Below are 20,083 nucleotides of genomic sequence, written 5' to 3' on the forward strand. Positions count from 1 at the left end.
TCGCTAGGTGTAGTCAATCCCCTACGACCACATCTCCACCCGAACATCTGTCCACTTCAACTAAGCCATGGTTCAAAACAACGCCCGCGCTTCAAACCCAAAGGGAATCCTGAGCACCCCGAATGCGATGAAGGCGCATTCAGATAGACGCCGGTTCTGCAATGCGAGGGACCTTGTTCGATGCCGACCGCGAGAACCATTCTTTTCTTGAAGTGCGCCCTCCCAAAACTTGCTCGTGGGCTCGTTGCGCCATTGTCAATTTCCCGCACACTTCTTCCCTAGCCTTTTCTCCATCCCCCACTTTGCTGCGCGGCGGTTTGAGCAACTCCAGGCACGGATGAAACTTAACCTTAAACAGCTTCGCTGTGAAACTCAAGACTAAGGGCCTTGCTACGTCATGAGTTTGTTTGGTAAGGTAACCACCAGGGTAGCTTACTTCTCTCTATTAGCTGTTCCCTGAGCAGTTTCCCCCCTCTTCAAGAAAATCGCAGCTTGCCCTTTTTGTGTTTACGCGTCAACAAATAGGTAAAGGTGACGCCGAACAGGTCGCATTCCTGTGTTACTCATAGGAGGCAACGATGCGCACACATGATTGCCAAGAAAATCCCACAAATAAAGAGAAAAGGCCACTTGTTAGTCATGCGGGGTAGTGGTTGTAGCCATGAACGAGCTACAAGGGAAGAAGGTAGCACAATCCTTATATTCGCCGTTCCGAAATCGGGCGCTGTGCAGCTTGAAAGTTCCACCGGTCATAGCTCCCACGGTCGCCTTCAAGCTCATCGCACTCTGCTATATCTACTGAAGCAAAATTTTGAAAAACATGAGTTTCAATGCATCTTTATATAAACGTTTTAAGGCAAAGGCAGAAAAGAACTCACCTTTCCTTGTACTGGGAGGCATTGCGCACACCATGAGCATCACGCATGCTGATGAGCAAGCAATGATCGGCTAACATACTTTAAAATACGTGGGCACCTTGACTTTGTTCATCTTGAACAGGTTAAACCTAATGTCTTCAAGTCTCAGCGCGGACCTGAAATATAAATACACTGGTTGCGGATCAAATCATTGTCTCAAGCATGACAGCTAAGCCTGCATGTAGGGATGCCATTACGAAATGCAATGCTGACAAAACGTACGAATGTTCCGAGGAGACCGAACCATCTGCGTCGGACATTTTTAGAGTTTCCACGGGGCACGAATGACGCCCGCCTCTCGAACGAACCTTAGCATAAACGAGTTCAAATTGAGGCATAAGAATTGAGAAAAGCTTGCCAGTCATGATGCTACGTCAGATTAACACAAATACATTCGCAAAAGAAAGACATTAGCCCGATTACGGGAACGCCACTGCGATCCGGAAAGCCGCTTGAAATCCGACCTACAACATAAAAAATGTATAGTAAAAGATGTAGAGGAAGATTTGGACCTCAGCCTTTCTAAAAGATCCGCTCCAAATGCCTTAAATGAACCGGCTGCCAAACAGGGGACTCATTAATCCCCATCCCCTGAAGTGCTCCAGCGTGCAAAAGCCCCACTCCTGGTCTGACGGCAGGACTTCTTCATTAGATGATGTCTTGAAGACACTACTAGACACATTATTTTGTTTACCTGCTACAAAAAGAGATTCGTGCAACTTCTACAAACCTTATATTAACTAACTTCGCAATTTTAGCCACAGCAACATTCATTCCAAGCAAGGTTTAAGCCTGTTTACTAAACCTCAGCACAAAGTCAGTTTTCTGAAATGTAATGATAACTGAAAAAACTTAGTTCAAGGCACAATTTAGCAAATAGTTGCGCCGTCTTGAGAATTTCTAAGGTTAAGGAAATTTCTAATGTTATAACAACCCGTCCGTTGGCTTTCACCAGTTTTAATTTATTGAACCTTCTCCTCCTCCAATCTTTTCATCGGGCACCTTTTGCGGTGCATTATTATAAAAGGATTATAATTCTTTACCTATATTAAAAAGGGTTTTTTTTCTGATAAATTAAACCTTCAACCTAAACCGTTCTTTATTGACCTATGCATTCTTGAGATTTTCGGCTGCACCATAAAGAAGGAACCATATGAGACATAAAAACATAGAAATAATATTATTCTTTCATTGCTATTTCAAGAAATTGCTTTCTATGGCATTCTTCACCCAGTACTTTTCAAGGAATATTGATCAACTGGTGTGTTACCTAAAATTTTCGAACCTTAGGCTAAAACCACTCCATTGCTTGATATATAAAGTGGTGGGGCGATGATTCCTATACTGGCTTTGGTGCCCGCGAAATGGTTTTTAGCAACTTCGACACCCGCGATACCTTATACATTTGCGAAACGATGTCCATAAGCAAACTGGGGCGGGTGATGGAGGGGGGAGGGGTGGGTCTTCAATACGCTGAGCTGATACTGCGTCGCTGTTTTTGTTTCACTACATACCGAGCGTGAAAATATATCATGCTCATTAGCCACTAGAATACTCACAATTAGTAATGATCTAGCACTGTCGATACGATAACCCCCGTTCACGTGTCCATGTGCATTCAGAAGATAGTTCGCGCCCAGATCAAGCAGTAATGCCCACGTGCTACTGTTGGACGGCATTTAGGGAAATGCGCGCTGCGTGTGAGCTAGAAAATAGCGCTGACTTTGACTCGGAGTCAAAAACAGACACACGCGTCACTTTGGAGTAACTCACTCAGGCAGCGAGCTGTCCTACAAAGAAGATAGCAGTCTCTCAAGAATTGAGTGACCGTCAGATGATTCTAGCAAAGCAGTCCGATTCATTAGTTATTCCCCATGCGAATGTACTAGCGCAAATACAAGGACGATCAATCGCATGCGAGGTGTTTATTCGACAAAATATCAGGGCACTGCGGCTGCCCCTAGCCAGAAGCGCATATCCGCGTAAATGTATTTCATTGACAAATGCACAAGCACTTCCATGTTGTGGTAGAGCGGAAATGAAACACTGCTCTAATAGCCGGCTGAATAATGGAATAGCCTCGCCGTGTTTCCCCAACAACGAAACCGGAGTTCTGTTTAGGGATCAATACGGCCTCTTGCTCGGACAAATCGCAACACCTTATATAAACCGTTCCTATTGTGATAGAAAAACCACAGTAATGGCGCTAACCACTACAGCTTCTGTACAGACGTCAGGAGCACAAAAACACCGTACAAATGAACACCTCGATTGAATATGAATGTCACCATAGATAACAAAAAGTGCGTCCCCAAAACGTTTACTAATATTGCCATTGTATCTACCGACCGGTATTTGTTCTGCGACCTCCTTTCTGCAATACTGCTTAAGGTAACGGCGCTTAAGCTATTTTATAAGCGTTACCTTGTCATTTTCCAATGCTGCCATCCTTGTGCCAGAGATACGATAATTTTTTTCGCGCACGTAAACCAACTCGTGGTTAGGCAGCAGAATTGCCAGGAATAATCGAACCTCAACTGCCGTCTCCATACAAAAATTCTCTTATGAAGGGGCAGCTTTCCACTTTGGTGAAATATAAACGGTCGACGCCTCATTCACGACTAGCAATGAGGCTTCTCTGGTTCACCTAACATTGTATTTATAAAAATAGCAGTTGTAATTCTATGCCTGAACAACAATGACCACTCCCCACTCCCCGACCTAAGTAATTATTTTTTTGGAAATGAGACCATAGCTGGGTCAAAAAAAAATCTCGAACAAGTTACTACTTAAATAAGTAGAAATCTTCCTTTCCGCATTCTGTTTTTGTCTGCAAGATTTTTTTTCCACTTCTGGCCATTGTGCCAATTTAAACCGTTCGCACACCTTGAATTTCCATTTCTTCCGACAGAAATGCACATTGATGAAAAGCTGATCAGTAGTTAGAGCTTGACTTTGTTTCCAGCGTTCAGGCAAAGTGTTGAAGATTTATGAGTTCTGTGACGTACTGAAATGCACCCAAATGGACAAAGAAACACTGTTGGTGGCCAACTGTTTTCTTTCGTTGTTCAAGTGACCGGATAAAACACCTATAACCAGCCCCCTTCATCCCAGTTTATGCCACAGAAACGCGGAAAGCGCCTATATGGGCTGGATACGTGGAAAGGTAATCATAAAAGCAGTAAAAATCAAACAAAACACTACCGCAAAACGTCACACTTGCTCAAATAACAAAAAGCCCTTCACAGTGCCGGCCCACACCAAAGGGCGTACGTTGGGGCGCCAATCACGCGTCGCCTATGCGCAGCCAGCTCTCCCTCGGGAAAAAAATTGATTTTCTTAGCAGACATCGCCAAAAACATTGCGCTGACGCACCTTACCACTTGTCTACTTCTCGTGAAAGCCTCAACAATTTCTGTGTCAATTTGTGAGAAGATCCTGCATACAATGCATGTGTGAGAAATTTAGAGTGCACCCAAAGAACCTACGGCAGTAATCAGGGAGTTGGTCAGCTACCGTCTTCGCATTCACCGCCGCGTTTTGCTCTCTGAGCCTAATATTGAGGCACTCGCCCGTTTGCCCAACGCTGCACTTTTTGCACGACAGAGGGACCCTGTATGCCAGCCCTGTTGTACCATCCACAAACCTACTTGTGTGTTTTATGACACAGGTGGGTTTGGTGCAAGGATCATTCACCTTACGTACCATCCTTGAAAGCGTCTCAGGTGCCGACAACCTCACCTGCAAAACGCGCTTCCCACAGACCTGTTCAAGCGGTGGTACAACTGGTGCACGTACGGCACATCCACCTCATAAACCTCCTGCTTTTGGCATCCCGAATCGGGAAGTTGGTCACTTTTGAGATCCTTCGCAAGGCTCTTCGCCACAGAGGCCACTATGTCTGGAGGAAAAACAGCCGTTTTCATTATTTCAGCTTCCTCAAGCAAGGTAGCCTGCACTTTGTGCGAGCAAGACCCATTAAGCGGCGCCCTCATAGCAATCTTCTATATGCCTCCCTTCCAAGATTTCACTGGGCTGACTGTTGGAGTAGGCTGCCCTGTTTTCATGAATACCTTTCGCTATTATGTAAATATAGGCGTTTTCCGTGTCTCTGTGGCATAAACTCAGTTGAAGGTCTAGCTTGTGTTTCTTCTCTTTAGTTTGGTCCCGGTGTTGATGTTTGCTAGTACGATGAATTCCCTAGTAAACAACCGACTAGCCGAGCCCTTTACTTTTGTTCTGTTTCACCCGACGTCTCCCGACGGGCCGCAGATAATTGTTCGGCCACCCAAATACTATTTATAAAAATAGTACTATCTTTGTTTAACTATACCTTTTCTATATTTTAACACGTAGTTTGTACAGCAAACCTGCTTTAAACCCATTTAACTAGGTCATGCAAATTTTTAACCTCCGTTGTACAGGGCATGAGCTTGTTGATGCAGAGATAGCGGTTTGAAACACTGTATTTTCTACTCTTCAAACATTCGCAGAGATCGATTCAAACAGTTCACGACAAAGATTCCACACGCTAAACTTTATTTTGTACAGGTGATTCAACAGTATTTCGAACTCATTTTAATATCCCCTTCATTGTCTTCTCTGCCTGGTGGAAAGCAGGATATTCTAACTTAACTTTCTTGTTCGGTCCTCAAGTCCAATGGTGGTTCTTTGTATCTGCGATAAAAGAATGGATGAAGGCGAGTATTGTACACATAACTTTACAACCATGTTTTATCGTTATCTCATATTTTACCTTAAAAATTGTATGTTAATGGTACTCTCAAATTAAGGTGGCCAAACGTGGCTTAAGCTTCCAGCGATTTATTATCTGAGACAAGAGACTACAGTACCAAAAATGTTTTTCGTAAAGATAGGTATCAGAGAAAACCATTATACACAAGGATAGTGCTCTTTTGTACTAGAACCTATCAGGACCGCCAACCAGCCAGCAATATTTTTTCTATTACAAACTCAGTTAATTTAGCAAAACCTTCCACTTGCAGATGGATCATAATTCGTCATTTTTTGTAACTTGTACTCCTGCCACTACAGCGTAAACATTCACATTGATTCCTAAACTGTCCCATCAATCTTCACTTGATGCTTATTCATTTACTTCATCTCTGGCTATTTTTGCTGTCCGTGGCGATGTCTTTAAGGTGATGCCCGTCAATTCCCACGCTTGTAGCTATTCACAATATTTCGTACATCGCACAATTGTTGATTCGAATGTCCTACCATATCGTATTGCAACAGTCGCTGATCCTGTCGCTCTAACATAGCATGTTAACTTTAATAAAAGTGTTTTATACGCCCGTATGCATGTCTTTTTCTGCGTGTTGTATTTTGATTAATGTTTATTTTCGCCTTGCACCAACCTGTCTACGTTTTTAGTTTATGACCTGTTGTTAGCTTTGTTTACATTGTTTTTCTTTTAAAGGAGATCTTTCTATCTCTACAATCCAACGGTTCCTTCGCGGCATGCGGTATAAGAAACTCCTAACGTGGCTGAAGGTGGGTAGGGTGGTTTTTACACACGGAGCACTGTGTAGATGGCGCGGCAAACGCGCGCTATTACCCAGCGTTCCCTGCGCGCCGATGGGCGTGATGGTGGGGACCATTCCGTCGGCTTTGTCGTCGGCTTGGAGCGATGGTTGTTTTAGGCCTGTTTTGGTGCAGCTTCGCGTCCATTGAGCGCTTTCTTCCGACGGCTTGAGCCAGCTTGTTCGACAGCACCTCCCGGGTAACCCGGACCCGACGAAATTAAGTGGTCGTGCGGCAAACATACGCTAAAAATTGGTTTGCTGGGCGGGAAAACAAAATGTAGAGACCACGTACAAACATCTGGCCGCTAGAGAAACGCTACCAATTATGTTGTGTTTTAAGTATTGCAAAATGCGAAAGGAGCAGCTGGTTTTGATACATAGCGATTATAAGAGTTTCCTCAGCTTTCTCGCAATTCACAAACTTGCTAAACTAAGTAGTTTAAATCGAAATAAATGGGAATCACTAAACTCACATGCCGAATTGTTTCGGTGTCTGCGCTTGTGTCATGCGGTGGTGTAACCCCGAGCTAGCCCATCAGGATGGCTAGGTTCCGGTGTTTCAGCCTTCGAAAGACGCTCCTCCTCGTTTTTTTTCTGCCGACCCACGGCTGGGCTATAACGGCATCCGCCGCTGTAGCCCGGCCGTGGCCGACGCTGCTGCGTTGGGGACGCCGCCGCCGTGAATTCGAGGTAGCTTCTAGCCGAATCTCTGGTTGCGCTCTTTGTAGAGCCACGTGTGGGAATTGAAGTGACGTCCCATGGGCAGTTGTTGTGGATGTCGTTTAAAGCTTTGCTTTCCAACCACGTTGACAGCGTGGAATGGAGCCAATTTTTTGTTCTGTGTCTTTCGCCTCGTTTGTAGTCCGCTTCCAGTGAGGGCCTTGAGGGGTAATTTGGATAAAAAAATAAACTCTCGATTGCATTTTGTAATTGTTGTATATAGCTTTACGGCTTTATGAAAATGTTTGGAGAACACAGAATGCATCACCTTTTGTTCGGTAAAACAGCCGTGCATGAGTCTAACAATCGCAATGAATACATGGTCAGGAGACTTCGTTTAACACATTCACATTCATTCAAGTGTCCTCGTGGTATCCCCTGAATGTACGAGCAATTAATTCGAACTTGTTCCCGTCAAGTGTAATATGTATTTCGATACTATGAAGGCAGCGAACATAAGTACGGTCGAGGGGGAATAAGAACGCATTCGCAAACAGCTAATGTATACGCAAAAAAAATTGCCCCCACCTCCCCGAAGGGAATCGTGAGGAAGTGCGAATGCATTTCTTGCGCCGAGAGTACACGGCGTAGTAATTCTGCCATCGCCTTGAGAGGCGCAGTACCGGCGAGGGGGAGCTGTCAGGCGAGGGGAGAGGCGCGCGCCGAGGGTGAGTGCAAACCTAACGGGGAGAGAGGCGCGCCAGCTGCAGAGCATGTGACGTCACGGCGCGAGGAGAGGGGGAGCAGACGCAAAGGCGCCAGCGCGCGGTCACGTGGGAGTGTGACGTCACGGCGCGAGGAGCGGTGCGGGAGCCGGCGCGGGCGCGCGCAGCCACGGCGCGGGAGGCGGAGCGCGCGCGGGTCACGTGGGGTGTGACGTCGCTGCGCCGTTGCTACAGACGCTCCTCTCCGCTCCTCGCGCCGTTGCTAGGGGAGAGGAGGAGGAGCAATGCGGACGGCGGATTCAGGGTCGCTTATAAAGTGCATCGCACTTAAAACATCAAGCAAACGCGAAAAATAACTTCAAGCAATGAGCACAAATGCAGCCAACCAGCAGCTCTTCAACAGCAACACAAAGAAAGACGCCATGCGTCAGAATTGTTAATTCGTTGCACAAATGTACACGCAACTGCACTGCATCGGGCTCATTCCAGCGTTCCGCATTCGTCGCTCAAAGGCAGGGGAATCCATGGCTCACGCCTACGGGTACTGGAAAAGCTGACACTTCTTTTTCAGTTCTCCCAGGCCCCTCTGCGCGATGGAACCGCCATTTAATGAGAAGTTTCAGTCGCCACTTCAGTGACGAGTCAAATTGAGCGCAGTAGCACGAAAGCCTACTTTTTCAACAACAGGCGTGCTCTTTATTGCAATAAAAGTTGCTTTTTGCCTTACTTTTATTATTTGCAGGTTGTCGTTGCAGAAGTCCGACACCCTGCCTTTGAAATAAATTTCCGCTACTCCATCAGTTTTATACCTCCCTTGCGCTGTAGTAATCACACAAGCAAGCCACAGAGATGTAGGAGTCGATTGATCGATCCTTCCGAAACTCACCAGAACGTCACAATAAAATACAAAAAGAGTGGCGTCATGTTGCAGTCATTGCCTTCCTTGTCCCCGCTCGTTCAAATATATATATATATGTAGCTGTCGAACTCAAATGTGTACAGCTGTCTATCCCAATGCACATCTTACCTGTTCTTGCCAGCGAGGCTGTCTTCCTAAGAAGTTCTGACCAATTTGCTGACATCCACATGCTCTGCGATCTCATCACTCGTTTGCACTAGAATGACAGTGTACGTGATGATAGATCCAGCAATCTGCGAAAATGTTTTACTTATTATTATTATTTTGAAGTATTCTTCCTGACTTCATCACCATCGCAAATTTTTTTAACTGCTTGCACGGGTTTCGTGGTTACACGATGAAACCAGTTGGGTGAAAGGAGTGGAGGGGAGGTGGGAATGACGAAACGGGAGAAGGGTAAGGTGATAGTGAAGGCAGGAGGAGAAAAAGTATACTTTTGAATTGATGCGGATTCGGTTGCACACACTCAGCTTATTTTCTCTCAAAAAGAAGTGTCAGAAAAAGTAAAAAAGGATTGAAAGAATTGAGCAGAAGGGCACGGAGCAGGCCCGATCGGGGAGTAACAATTAAAACTTGAAACTAACAAGAGGGGCTGAATAACGGAAGCAGACGTATAGAAAAAGGAGCCTGGAAGACGCTGCAAAAAGTCGCATAAAGTTCTCAACACGTCTGTCACCCACTAAGAGAAACCCTAATAAGGCAGGATTGGTGATAATGGGGGGTGGTATCTGCAGCTTTTGTTTTTATTAACGAGCGGGCCGAATTGGGTATGTTGGGTGTATTCGGTACTGTGAGAAGAGTGGGACGTGCGGACAGCGGCGGCATTGCAGTGGCATCCGGTGGCCCCATGGTAGCGAGTCCCTCTGTCAACATTAAAAATTTTCTACTTCCACAAAGTGTTGGTTTTTTCCCCTTTTGGTAAGGGAAAAATTATTTCATAAACGCAATACAAACGTATTACTATAAAGATGAGTGCCCCAGAATCAAAAGACTGAAAGGGGACCTCCAATTGTGAATGCACTCAGTAATTGCAAGGAAGCAGCAAGTGGACGTAACAGCCCATCAAATGATTACACTGCATAAAAAGGCAAGAAAAATTAGCTTATTGTGTAAGTACACTCGAAAAGGGAGCCTACTCTAATACAAAAAGTCTTTTGAGCAGGAACCACGCTTCGTATAGCTTTCTTTTCCAGGGTTGCAGAATTCTTATTCTTGAGAGTACACGTTTTGTTAGTCTTTCTGCTTTCCTTTAAGTCTTGCATTGGGGAACTATTGATATCATCTGAAAACCTGCTTCTAGTTTCTAGAAAGCAAGACTTATATACTCAAGGAGCGCCAAACAGAAAACGACTTCTCATTTTCGTGTTATTATACCACAATAAAAGAATAGAAAGCGCTCACAGAAACCAGGAGGGCCTTGTTTAGGCAGAAGAAGCCTCCGCCACTCAGACACATAGCATCCGGCTCGATGATGTCATGCAGGTACTCAATCTGTTTTAGTATAAAAAATGCGTTTATGTAACGCACACGACTATATTGTCGTATGGAGCATCGCACAATTTCGCGGTTACCTGTTCGCTGTATGCGTCACCTGAATCCATCATGATGACAACTCTGACCGCATCCTTCAAATTTTGGGCCTGAAAAAAGGTCACGTAAACAGCGTTATGATCACAGGAAATTTACCATGTGAATTTTCTAGTGCTTAACAGAGCTATGAAAAGTCTTGTTGAAATTTTCTAGTATTACACTGCATTCAAATGGTGCAAACAAAAAGCTTAAACCAGATGAACCAGACGCATTCTTCCATTTCTACGTATCTGCGCATGCCTGCGCAGTTTTTCTCTTTTTTTGTCCTTCTGTTCGTGTTCTCTTCAAGACAACCGCTACGGAACCCGTCGCAACTAAGGAGAATTATGTAACAGCTACCCATGCTGGACGTCACCGACGTCGTATTTTAAAGCGAAGCCTTCTTGGTCTCACTCATTCGGTGTCCTAACCAAAACACCCTGCATGAAAGCCAAATTAACACAATAAGATGGCCCATGATAATGATTGGTTTCCACAAAGGCACACCACGCACTTCGAAAAACGCCTCCCGTAATCAGAATCCAAGCTGGGTGTGGCATTGTGAGATCGAAGGGTATACGATTGCACCACCCCCACACGATCAGAGCAGTTGAGATTTCAGGCTACTCGTACTTCAAGCTATTCGAGCTTCTAATAAATCTAATTTACCCTAAATAATCGCAGGCGCCCACTTACTCAATTTTGCCACAGGCAGCTTCGCGTTTCAACCCACTGTCGCGCGTTCAATGAAAGGAGCTTGACTTTTTTACTCAATAGGTCATTTAATGCTTACTCATTGAATTTGTCGGTTAAACTAGAAGACCAGTCGAATTTATACACTTTTCACACTGTCGGTCTGTTTTTTCGTGTTTTAACTATAAACCAAAAAACACACTTTGTTTTATACGTCCGGATATCTTTGGGCATAATCGAAGCAGTACGCTTCGAAAGGTTGTGATTTGTGGCAGTCACTTGTATTATAAATATGCCTCGGAAAAAATGCGCTGGAAACCATGCGCAGCGCTCGTGGAACTGTACTTTCTGGCCTTCATGCTGTATCAATGGACGAATGTGTAAAAACACTCGGCGTCAATTTTACGCGTCCCATGTTAAGAAAGCACTGTTTACGCGTCCCATGTTAAGAAAGCCCAGAACTCTTTCGCCGCCGCTAGCAGGAGATATGTAACGCGCACCCAACTGCGATATGAACAGACACGTGAAATGGACGACGAACGCGCCTTATATCCTTCCCTTTTGATGGTGCGGCCCTCTAGGAACGGCGAAGCGAAGTAGTGCATCATGACGCTATTGGGAGCCGGCAGTTGGCGCCTCGATGCCAGCACCTACGTGTACGGGGGACACGCAGCGTAAGCTGCGGCGGAGACTGTCACGCTCGTGACACGGTCCGGTGCTCCTTTTGCTGCAGCGGACCATGTGTTCACCATACGATTCGCTGACAACCAGTTTGGTTTCGTTCACACGGACGGTTTGCAAGCGCATGTAATTTCAGCCGAATTTACGAGTGCTCCGGCGCGTGCAATCCAGTGTCTAACGTTGATGTGTATTACTGTGCCATACCGATTGACTATAAATGGCGGCGTGGAAGTTCATATCGATGCACAATAAACATTCAACTGCTCCTGTGTAAGCCCAGTTCACTTTCGTGTTTTTTCGGTTTCTATAGAAGAGGGCACAGCCGCATTTTTTGGAAACTACACGTCTATTTATACTTTGATGACAGCAATGTCATATATGGAAGGATAGGCTCCCTGCATTGATTTATTCACAAAAGCGCTTGAAATTGTATCAGTAAAACTGGCCCAAAGTTAGTGTGGGGAGTCAGGAATTCTGTGCGGGCACCGCGAAGTATTTAAAGTTGTCAGTGTGATTCAATCACGTCGCAAACTGCACAAAAAAAGTTTAACGGAAATCCGACAATATGTGTAATAGAACTTTCAGTTATGCATACTTTGTTACAGAGGAACTGCCTTTCAACGCCGCACGTAAAAAATATTTTTGTTTGCTGTGGCTACAAACCAATAATAATAATCTGCGATCTCCAAAAAATCTTTGCATAAAGTAAATTGTTTCTGAAGTGCAGTGCTTGCAGTGCCATCCTTGCAAATCATTTACATGTGCGTCTCGAGCATTTAACGCAATAAAATGGATTCGCAGTACCAGACCATGTATGATACAATTGTAAAGATCAAAATTAGGAGAGTGAAAACGCCGTGCACAACACTATAGCTCTGTTAAAAACCACACCAAAAATTTATTCTACGCTGTTTAACGGGCTTCATCCGGAAGCCATCTCGCCAAAGTATTTCAGAGATAAAACCACATAAAGGTAATGATCAGTGTTGAAGAACAGCATATGCAAATTGCAGCTCCGCGCACCAGTGCGAATTTATGCTTTTTTTATGGAAACAATCTGAGCAAATGCTTTTCGGGGTAGATCATGCGGCCAGTCACTGCGGTGCCTGCTAGCAGTCATAGTTTATCAAAAAGTGTGCTCCTCCACGCACCTATGGTATTTATAAAAAACCTCAGCTAGCCATTTATTCTCGCTGTTCTCTTAAAGAACTCCAATATTTAGGCAGAAAAAAACGTTTTCTCTCTGCTCCTATGAAATCTAAATAGCTCAGGTTTCAATATATGCCAGTAAATGTTTCAACCTAGAAGAAGAAAAAGACAATGTCTTACCTCCTCTCTCATTTCCTGGCTCACCACAGCAAGGTCCAGGAAGCTTACAGCCATATACATGGCGTAGGAGATTGATACTACAACCTCCAGTTTTTCGTAGCCATCGTCAAAGACAGTGTAAATAGTTGTGCACAGTACAAGCATCAGGCATGCTGACGACACAGATATGGCTGGATGAGAAATTTTATCAACGAGCAACTTGAGATTGTTGATCTTCGATAGATTAAACCTAATGTCTTCCACTGTGCGTGCAGACCGCAAGTCAGAGCTCACCCACCGTGCTTTCAAGCATCTTTTGAAATATACCACCTGAGCGTGCATGTACTCGGCGAGTACCTCATAGGTACAGCTCAAGACAAGGTACATCATGCTGTCGTGAAGGAAGAAAAGTAAGATAGAAAGCAAGCCGACGAAGTTAAGGACGGCGTGAACGCCTGTCCTGTTGGCGTTCGTCTTATTTATGGAGTAAAGGTACGAGCACACGCCGTAACAAAGTACACTGAAGAATAGACTGGAGAACCTTCGGAAGCGACCGAACCACCTCCGCCGGCAAATTTCGTAATCTTCAAGCGGAACAAAGGAGGTAGCCCTCTCGTAAGCTTCTGACTCCCGGAGAAACTTTAGCAACAATGACGACCGCAGAGCAAGGAACAAAAAATTCAGGAATATCTTGCTGGTGACGGCGCTGTGCTGAACGAAGGCGAGAGTTTTGGCGAAAGAACGAGACAATCCAGATTGTAGAAACGCCATTACTACTACAAAGGCCGCTTGATATCCTAGTCCCGCTGACAGCCAAAAGGCTGAGTAAAAAAGGTAAGGAAATATTTTCACTTCAGCCTTCTCAAGACATCCGTTCCAGATGCCCTGAATGAACAGACCGCCAAACAAACGGCACATGCGAGCACATCCCCTAAAGCGCTTCATCATGTGAGAGCCTTGCTTGTGGTACGATGATACCGCTTCTTGGTGAGATTGCATCATGAATGCGACGTTGAATACCTTAGTGTGTCCGCCTGCAAAAAAAGGAAGCTTCTTAGAGCTTCTGAGAAAATAAAAAGAATATGCGACGTATTGTTAACCCCATCAACATGCGGTTTAAGCATTCCCTCAATGTGTCTACTAAACCTATACTCATGACTTTCCAGCCTACATCCCATCATTCCCAGGCAGCTTAGGTGCTTAAACGTCCTGCTACACTACTGCCTCCGTAAAAAAACGGCTCACCTGGAGGGAAGTTGTAAAGATAAAGCGCTGTTCGCACCATCTTAGGTGTATAGAGAGATTTTAAGAGTTAACACTGTGCGCGGCATTTTAGCAATTAGATCTCAAACAGAAATCCACTGGCTGAACCTGGATGAAACGGCGGTTTCAAAAGCGAAATGTTGCGTTGCGCATGATAATACTTGTCTGCGGCTGAGTTTCGCAAAATGCAATAAAAATCGCCCACTCGGTTTTATTTCAAGGTGTGAGTATAAAACAAACCATGGAAGAAAAAAGCACGCATCACCATGCAAAGAAATTACAGTAAAACTCAGCCCCCTGCGACACACTTCACCCAACACTTCTATGAACAAATCAACGAATTGTTGTATAGAAATGTCTAAAACTTACGTTGCAAGATATCCATTGCTTATTAGACAGAGTGGCAAGGGTGATCACCAAGCAGGCTCAGTGCGTTCTGGGTTCTTCGTTCCTTACTTCGGCTTGCAAACGCCACGACTTCTAGCGTACATTTTATATTGTGCGCAATAATTCCAAGAAACAAACAAGAATGCCCATGCCATAGCGGCGTCAGTTCGATAGCGCCAGTAATGTGTGTATTTGTATTCTTCCAGCAGGTGGCGCCCCTAAAGCGGAAGTGTGGCATCCGTGTTCCACTTGGACGTGCCTCGAATGCCCAGCAGCATACATGTGAGTTCTGAAACCTCACCGACTCCAACCTGTTGCCATTACCGATAAGAAGCTTTTATTTTGGCGACTCCGCTTGCCTGTTCCGGCCGTGATAAATGAGTACCACGTACAATATGATTTACGATGCACAATCTTCTCCAATATGCATCACCCCGCACACGCATATTTGGTACCGTGTGCAACAATCATTCGCGTGTCAGGCGTTTATTCCCCTTTCATCTCACGACACAGGACCGGACATTCGTAGGACGCACAAGGCAACGTTGTATGTGCCACCCAAATTAAACCTCCGCATTCATGATTAGGTAGAGTGGAAATGCAACACGGCAGTAATATCCGGCTGCATTAGGAAATAGGTTTCCAGTATTTTTTCTTTGCTTCCCACAGTCGCTTGCTTTCGGATCAATATGCTCTCCTGCTTGCTCTCCTGGCGGAGTTTTCAAAGAAGTGGTGCTGTCTATTAATGAAGTGTTTTATTTCGTGATTGAAGTGGCATAATGATGTCGATACGCATACGAGCTCCTGGTGGCTTGGAAGAATAATATAATAAAGTCTCGACAAACACCCCATTAAATGGGAATGTAACTACAAGGAGTAGAGCGTTCTTCAATAACAAGTGCACCAGTACTGCCACAGTATGCAGGAACTTGTATTCACTTGCCAACTAATTTTCTGCAACACCGTTGCAGGTCGCTGTACCTAAGCTACGAAGTAGACGAGGAATACGTCATTCACAAATACCGTTGGGCTTTAGCTGAATGCAATAAGATTTCTGGTGCGCATTAATCCCGACTTAGGGTTACACGGCAGAATGACCGAGTTATGCAGCGTCAACTGCCCGGCCATAGGAAAGCCAGGAGTGTCCAAATTTTTTCAGGTCGCGCGTGCTTTCCCTTTTGCCGTAAAGACAAAATATTGTGGCCGCGCTCGCGCAATCATGCCGGATGTCCCATTTTAAAAACCCAGGTTGGATGCGTAGACACATAAACAATGCCCATACACTGGCCTCCTAAGCGAAATTCTTGAAAACATGAACATTGTCAGTCTCAAATAGGGACTTGTAACCAAAGGCAGCCATTTCTAACAACCAAATAGGCCTTTTGGCTTTTTGTTAATAAACCGCTGCGCATTACAATTTCTTATATTAGTGAAACAGCGCAAAGAACCGAACCAGACGAAGAAAGGGTCGGAATAAAAGCAGTGTTGTTGGTACGCTTCTTTGTTATGTCCATGCAGTGAGTGAGTGAGTGAGTGAGTGAGTGAGTGAGTGAGTGAGTGAGTGAGTGAGTGAGTGAGTGAGTCAGTCAGTCAGTCAGTCAGTCAGTCAGTCAGTCAGTCAGTCAGTCAGTCAGTCAGTCAGTGAGTGAGTGAGTGAGTGAGTGAGTGAGTGAGTGAGTGAGTGAGTGAGTGAGTGAGTGAGTGAGTGAGTGAGTGAGTGAGTGAGTGAGTGAGTGAGTGAGTGAGTGAGTGAGTGAGTGAGTGAGTGAGTGAGTGAGTGAGCGAACTATCAAATGTTACAGGGCATATGATTCCGTTGGCTTAGCCCTGACGCAAGCTTTTTCCTTGTCTTCTGGCACTTTTACATATATAAGAGATGTAGAAGCTGTTTACATTGTCTCTTAATTCGTTGCAAAGCGTACCGAGCTTTTTGTCAATTTTTTTTCCGAAAGTAACTTGTGATAACTTGTCATTTTCCATAAAGGTATGCATGCGTGCAGTAGAGTTGCGTGTACCTGCCATACACGTGTATACGGGTTTATGCCGGTGTATATATGATCACGGTTGTTCTACAAATTTTTGCGCGTGTACATGTGTTTATACTATGTGAGTGTATTGCAGTGTTGCATTTATGTTTTTGCGTACGTAAATATATCCTGTTATTTCGTTGTTCTTCTTCGTCACACCCTTTTTGTGAACAATTATTTTTTTTCTTCTCTCTATCTCGTTTCTTATTTTTTTCGAGACTGAGTAATATGTCGCTATTCTGCCGCTGCCACCTTTTGTGTGGGGCCTCTGGCCTCGTCAAGGTGCTCAATGAGCAGCTATTGGTCTTAGGCCCGTTTTTCCACTGAGGAAAATAATAAAACAACATTTCTGATTCCTATTTCTCGTTCTTCATTGCATCTATTTTCATTGTTTGCCCACCAGCGCTCGTCAATTTTTTTCTCTAGGACATATGCGCTTTGGTGGACCGTTAAGCACTCTTTACAGTTTTCTTGTTGACGACATCTAAACAAGTGGCAGAACGGCCAGGAGACATCGTGGACTAACGAAATGCCCTGATGGTGCACTATATGTCACGTTATATTTTTTCGACACTGTCAATAACTCAACTTGGACCAGCCGGCTGCATGCGACTTCATGTGGACGTTGTCAAGTAGTTGATCCTGCAATGAACCGAATATTCAAGGAAACCGAGAAAAGCAATCCCAAAATTTGTATCGCACAGTGGTTGCTCGTGAATACTGCTGCATCGCATTCGGGTTAAAAATTCGCAGCAGTACAAATTACGGTGTATTTTCTGAGCCTAAGAAATACCTACCGAACCTCTAAAAAGGCAGCCTTGCCATCAAAAACAAATAAAAACGAAAGCAAACGATGCTTACGACAAAATACTTCTACGCCCGTGGTGACTAATGGCAGAGCTCTATAGCAAGGTAGCTCTTTTAAGTCTTGTATCTCGCTGCATCAAAGGGGAGCTAGCTTTAAGTGTATCACATGAGAATCAAACTTCTAAACCGGTCTATGTCACCCGCGTTCGGTAGAGGCTGAAATTCGTGAAGTATAATATCGAATACTCCCTATTTCTCAATGTTCACAAATGAAGCTTTCAATTACCTTAAATTTAAGTATTAATGGCGTACTGAAACCTAGAAACGACCCATAGCCTGAAGAAGACCACACAACATAACTCGTGGAAAAGTTTCGGTTTGCAGTTCACGCACAAGGCTTTAACGGTAGGAAAGAGGAGTTGGCTGAAACAATAGAGTTTTACTCACTCTGAAAATCCAGGCCGAACGCTACATTAGGCACGTAAATTACGCGTGTTTTTATATTAAAATCTTCCAATCAATTTTATATCTACACTGTGTTTTGACGCAAGAGTTCGACACCAGCCGAGTCTTCGTGTTTAATTTATTGATTGATTCACGGGGTCGTCGTCCCTACAGCTTCGGAAACGCGTAGCGACATCTTACATTTCGGCAAATGTACGGTAGTAATTATTGTCTAGACGTTTTGTTCGGCTGGTCTCTTACGTGGTTTCTTACGGCGGCCTCATGCTTTGTTATCGGCTCGTTCAATCCGTGGCTTCGTTTCCTTCCCCAGAGATGAGAAGGTGGACAAACACGAGCAAACTCTTCTCGGTGGGGCTCACCTTTTGAGGCCCCTGGTCCCCGGGAAGGATGTTGTGAAAGGTAGCACTGCCCGTGTCATACCCGTTATTGCCACCAGTACGTTCCGTAGAAATCACCATGGGGAGAGGTCTCTGCGGGTTGTCCCTTTCACAACACCTAATTTTCGCGGCAATACATCTTTGTATTTAATTAAAAAACACTGAAAAAACAGAAACACGCAATACAAACGCGGTGCCCGTTTTCGCGCTGTTTTTCCAACAATTGATGAACTAAGTGATCTGGAAATCATACTCCGGTTCGGTCATTACGTAGCACGCTCGTAATTCGCATTACATCGTTAAACACTGCTTTGCAGTTCAACCTCGCTGCGTAAATAAAGTGAACCCAAAATAACGTACTGATGAGCCTCCATGGGGAAAGCACAATCAGTGGTCAAAATACCAGATGTTATGGTTGTGAGATGCATAATACATCCCGAAACAATATTGGGTTGCACCCCCGTGACGTCGCTGGAATGATCACAACATTGCAAACATCGACTTGTTAACCAATACCTGATACCTGACCCTTCTGAGTCTTTTAACTAGACCGGGAGTTTTCTGCGTTCAATGTTTCTGATTATGAGGTACGTAATTACTCTTTGTAATTAGTCTTGTTATCACTTGGGCCAGCAGGTTTGCGTCTAAGAGCAATTTTTTCCCCAAAGTAAAAACTAACTAGGGCGAAGATTCGGTGCATCTTTTGGCAATATCATCACAGAAATCTATGCCACTCTCATTTATATATGACAACACATTACACAAGTCAAAAGAAGAAAGTGTTATTTCATCTTTAAAACAAAGATTGTTATTGTAGTTCTGCTCACCATTTTCATTCTTGATCTGTATCGGTATTGCAAAAGTGTACGTTCACCTACCGTCTCTGCTTTACATATTTCGTGTGACTTTATTTCGTGTGGATTTATCTATTGGAATTTGTCTCACGACAGCTGCTGTGTGGGGCCAACGACTCTGGGTGATCTGTTCTGAGGCTGCCTCGAGTGTCGCAGCGTACGTGACACCCCCCTGAGGAGCCAGCGACCCAGTGGATAGCTTTTTTGGGTGAAGCTATCCTGAGCCACCATCAAGCCAGCGAGCGATCTGGTGAGTGTGTGTGGCCTATGCTGGGGCTGCCTCAAGGGTCGCAGTGGAAGAGAAATCCCGCAGAGGAAGAACCAGCGGCCCAATAGACAGCCCTTTTGGCGTAGCTATCCTGGTCTACCATCAAGCAAGCAAGGGTTCAAGTGATTGTGCGAGTGGCCGGTGGCCTGTGTTGTGGCTGTCTGTGTTGTGTGGGCGTGGCCTGCCTCCTGTGTGGGGCCTGAGTTGTAACCGAAGTGTCGCAGCGGAAGTGGAAGCCGCCAAAAAAAGAGCATGCGGCCGAATGGGGAGTAGACCCTTTGGGCGAAGCCATCTTCCGCCACCATTAAGCAAGCGAGGAATCCCGTTAGTGCGTGGCTAGAAGTAGGATATTGAATTGTGCATCAATGAGTGAATAAAATTGCCATGGTGCTGAGGCAATAAAGGCATCACGTGGAAAGCAGAAAAAGTTCTGTGTGTGTGTTTTGTTGGCACAAAGGCAGTAAAATAAATAGGGGCCGTTTTGATGACACGTCGAACTAAGTGAAAATCTATAAGGAGGAAAAAAATTCCCGCGCTTTCCCGCGAGGGGAACACTAGTAAATGCAGAGCATTGGGGCCTCAGTACTGGTTGAAGGCAGTGTTGCTTCCATCGC

At 44.8% G+C, this 20,083-nt stretch overlaps 1 protein-coding gene across 1 annotated transcript; it reads right to left on the bottom strand.

The window, feature by feature from the left end:
* Window positions 1–5,486: 5,486 nt before the first annotated feature.
* On the bottom strand, window positions 5,487–10,406 carry LOC144141434 (uncharacterized). The gene is made up of 4 exons (XM_077672993.1): window positions 10,342–10,406; window positions 10,172–10,261; window positions 8,879–9,003; window positions 5,487–5,594 (listed from the first exon to the last, which is right to left on the bottom strand). Exons 1-3 carry the CDS (start codon window positions 10,372–10,374, stop codon window positions 8,905–8,907), a joined length of 222 nt encoding a protein of 73 aa, XP_077529119.1. The 5' UTR covers window positions 10,375–10,406; the 3' UTR covers window positions 5,487–5,594; window positions 8,879–8,904.
* Between the last annotated feature and the right edge of the window lie 9,677 nt (window positions 10,407–20,083).

This window comes from Haemaphysalis longicornis, unplaced genomic scaffold, assembly GCF_048455015.1.
Source record: "Haemaphysalis longicornis isolate Haplotype H1 unplaced genomic scaffold, Haemaphysalis longicornis Haplotype H1 scaffold_6, whole genome shotgun sequence".
In the NCBI taxonomy this organism is placed as follows: domain Eukaryota; kingdom Metazoa; phylum Arthropoda; class Arachnida; order Ixodida; family Ixodidae; genus Haemaphysalis; species Haemaphysalis longicornis.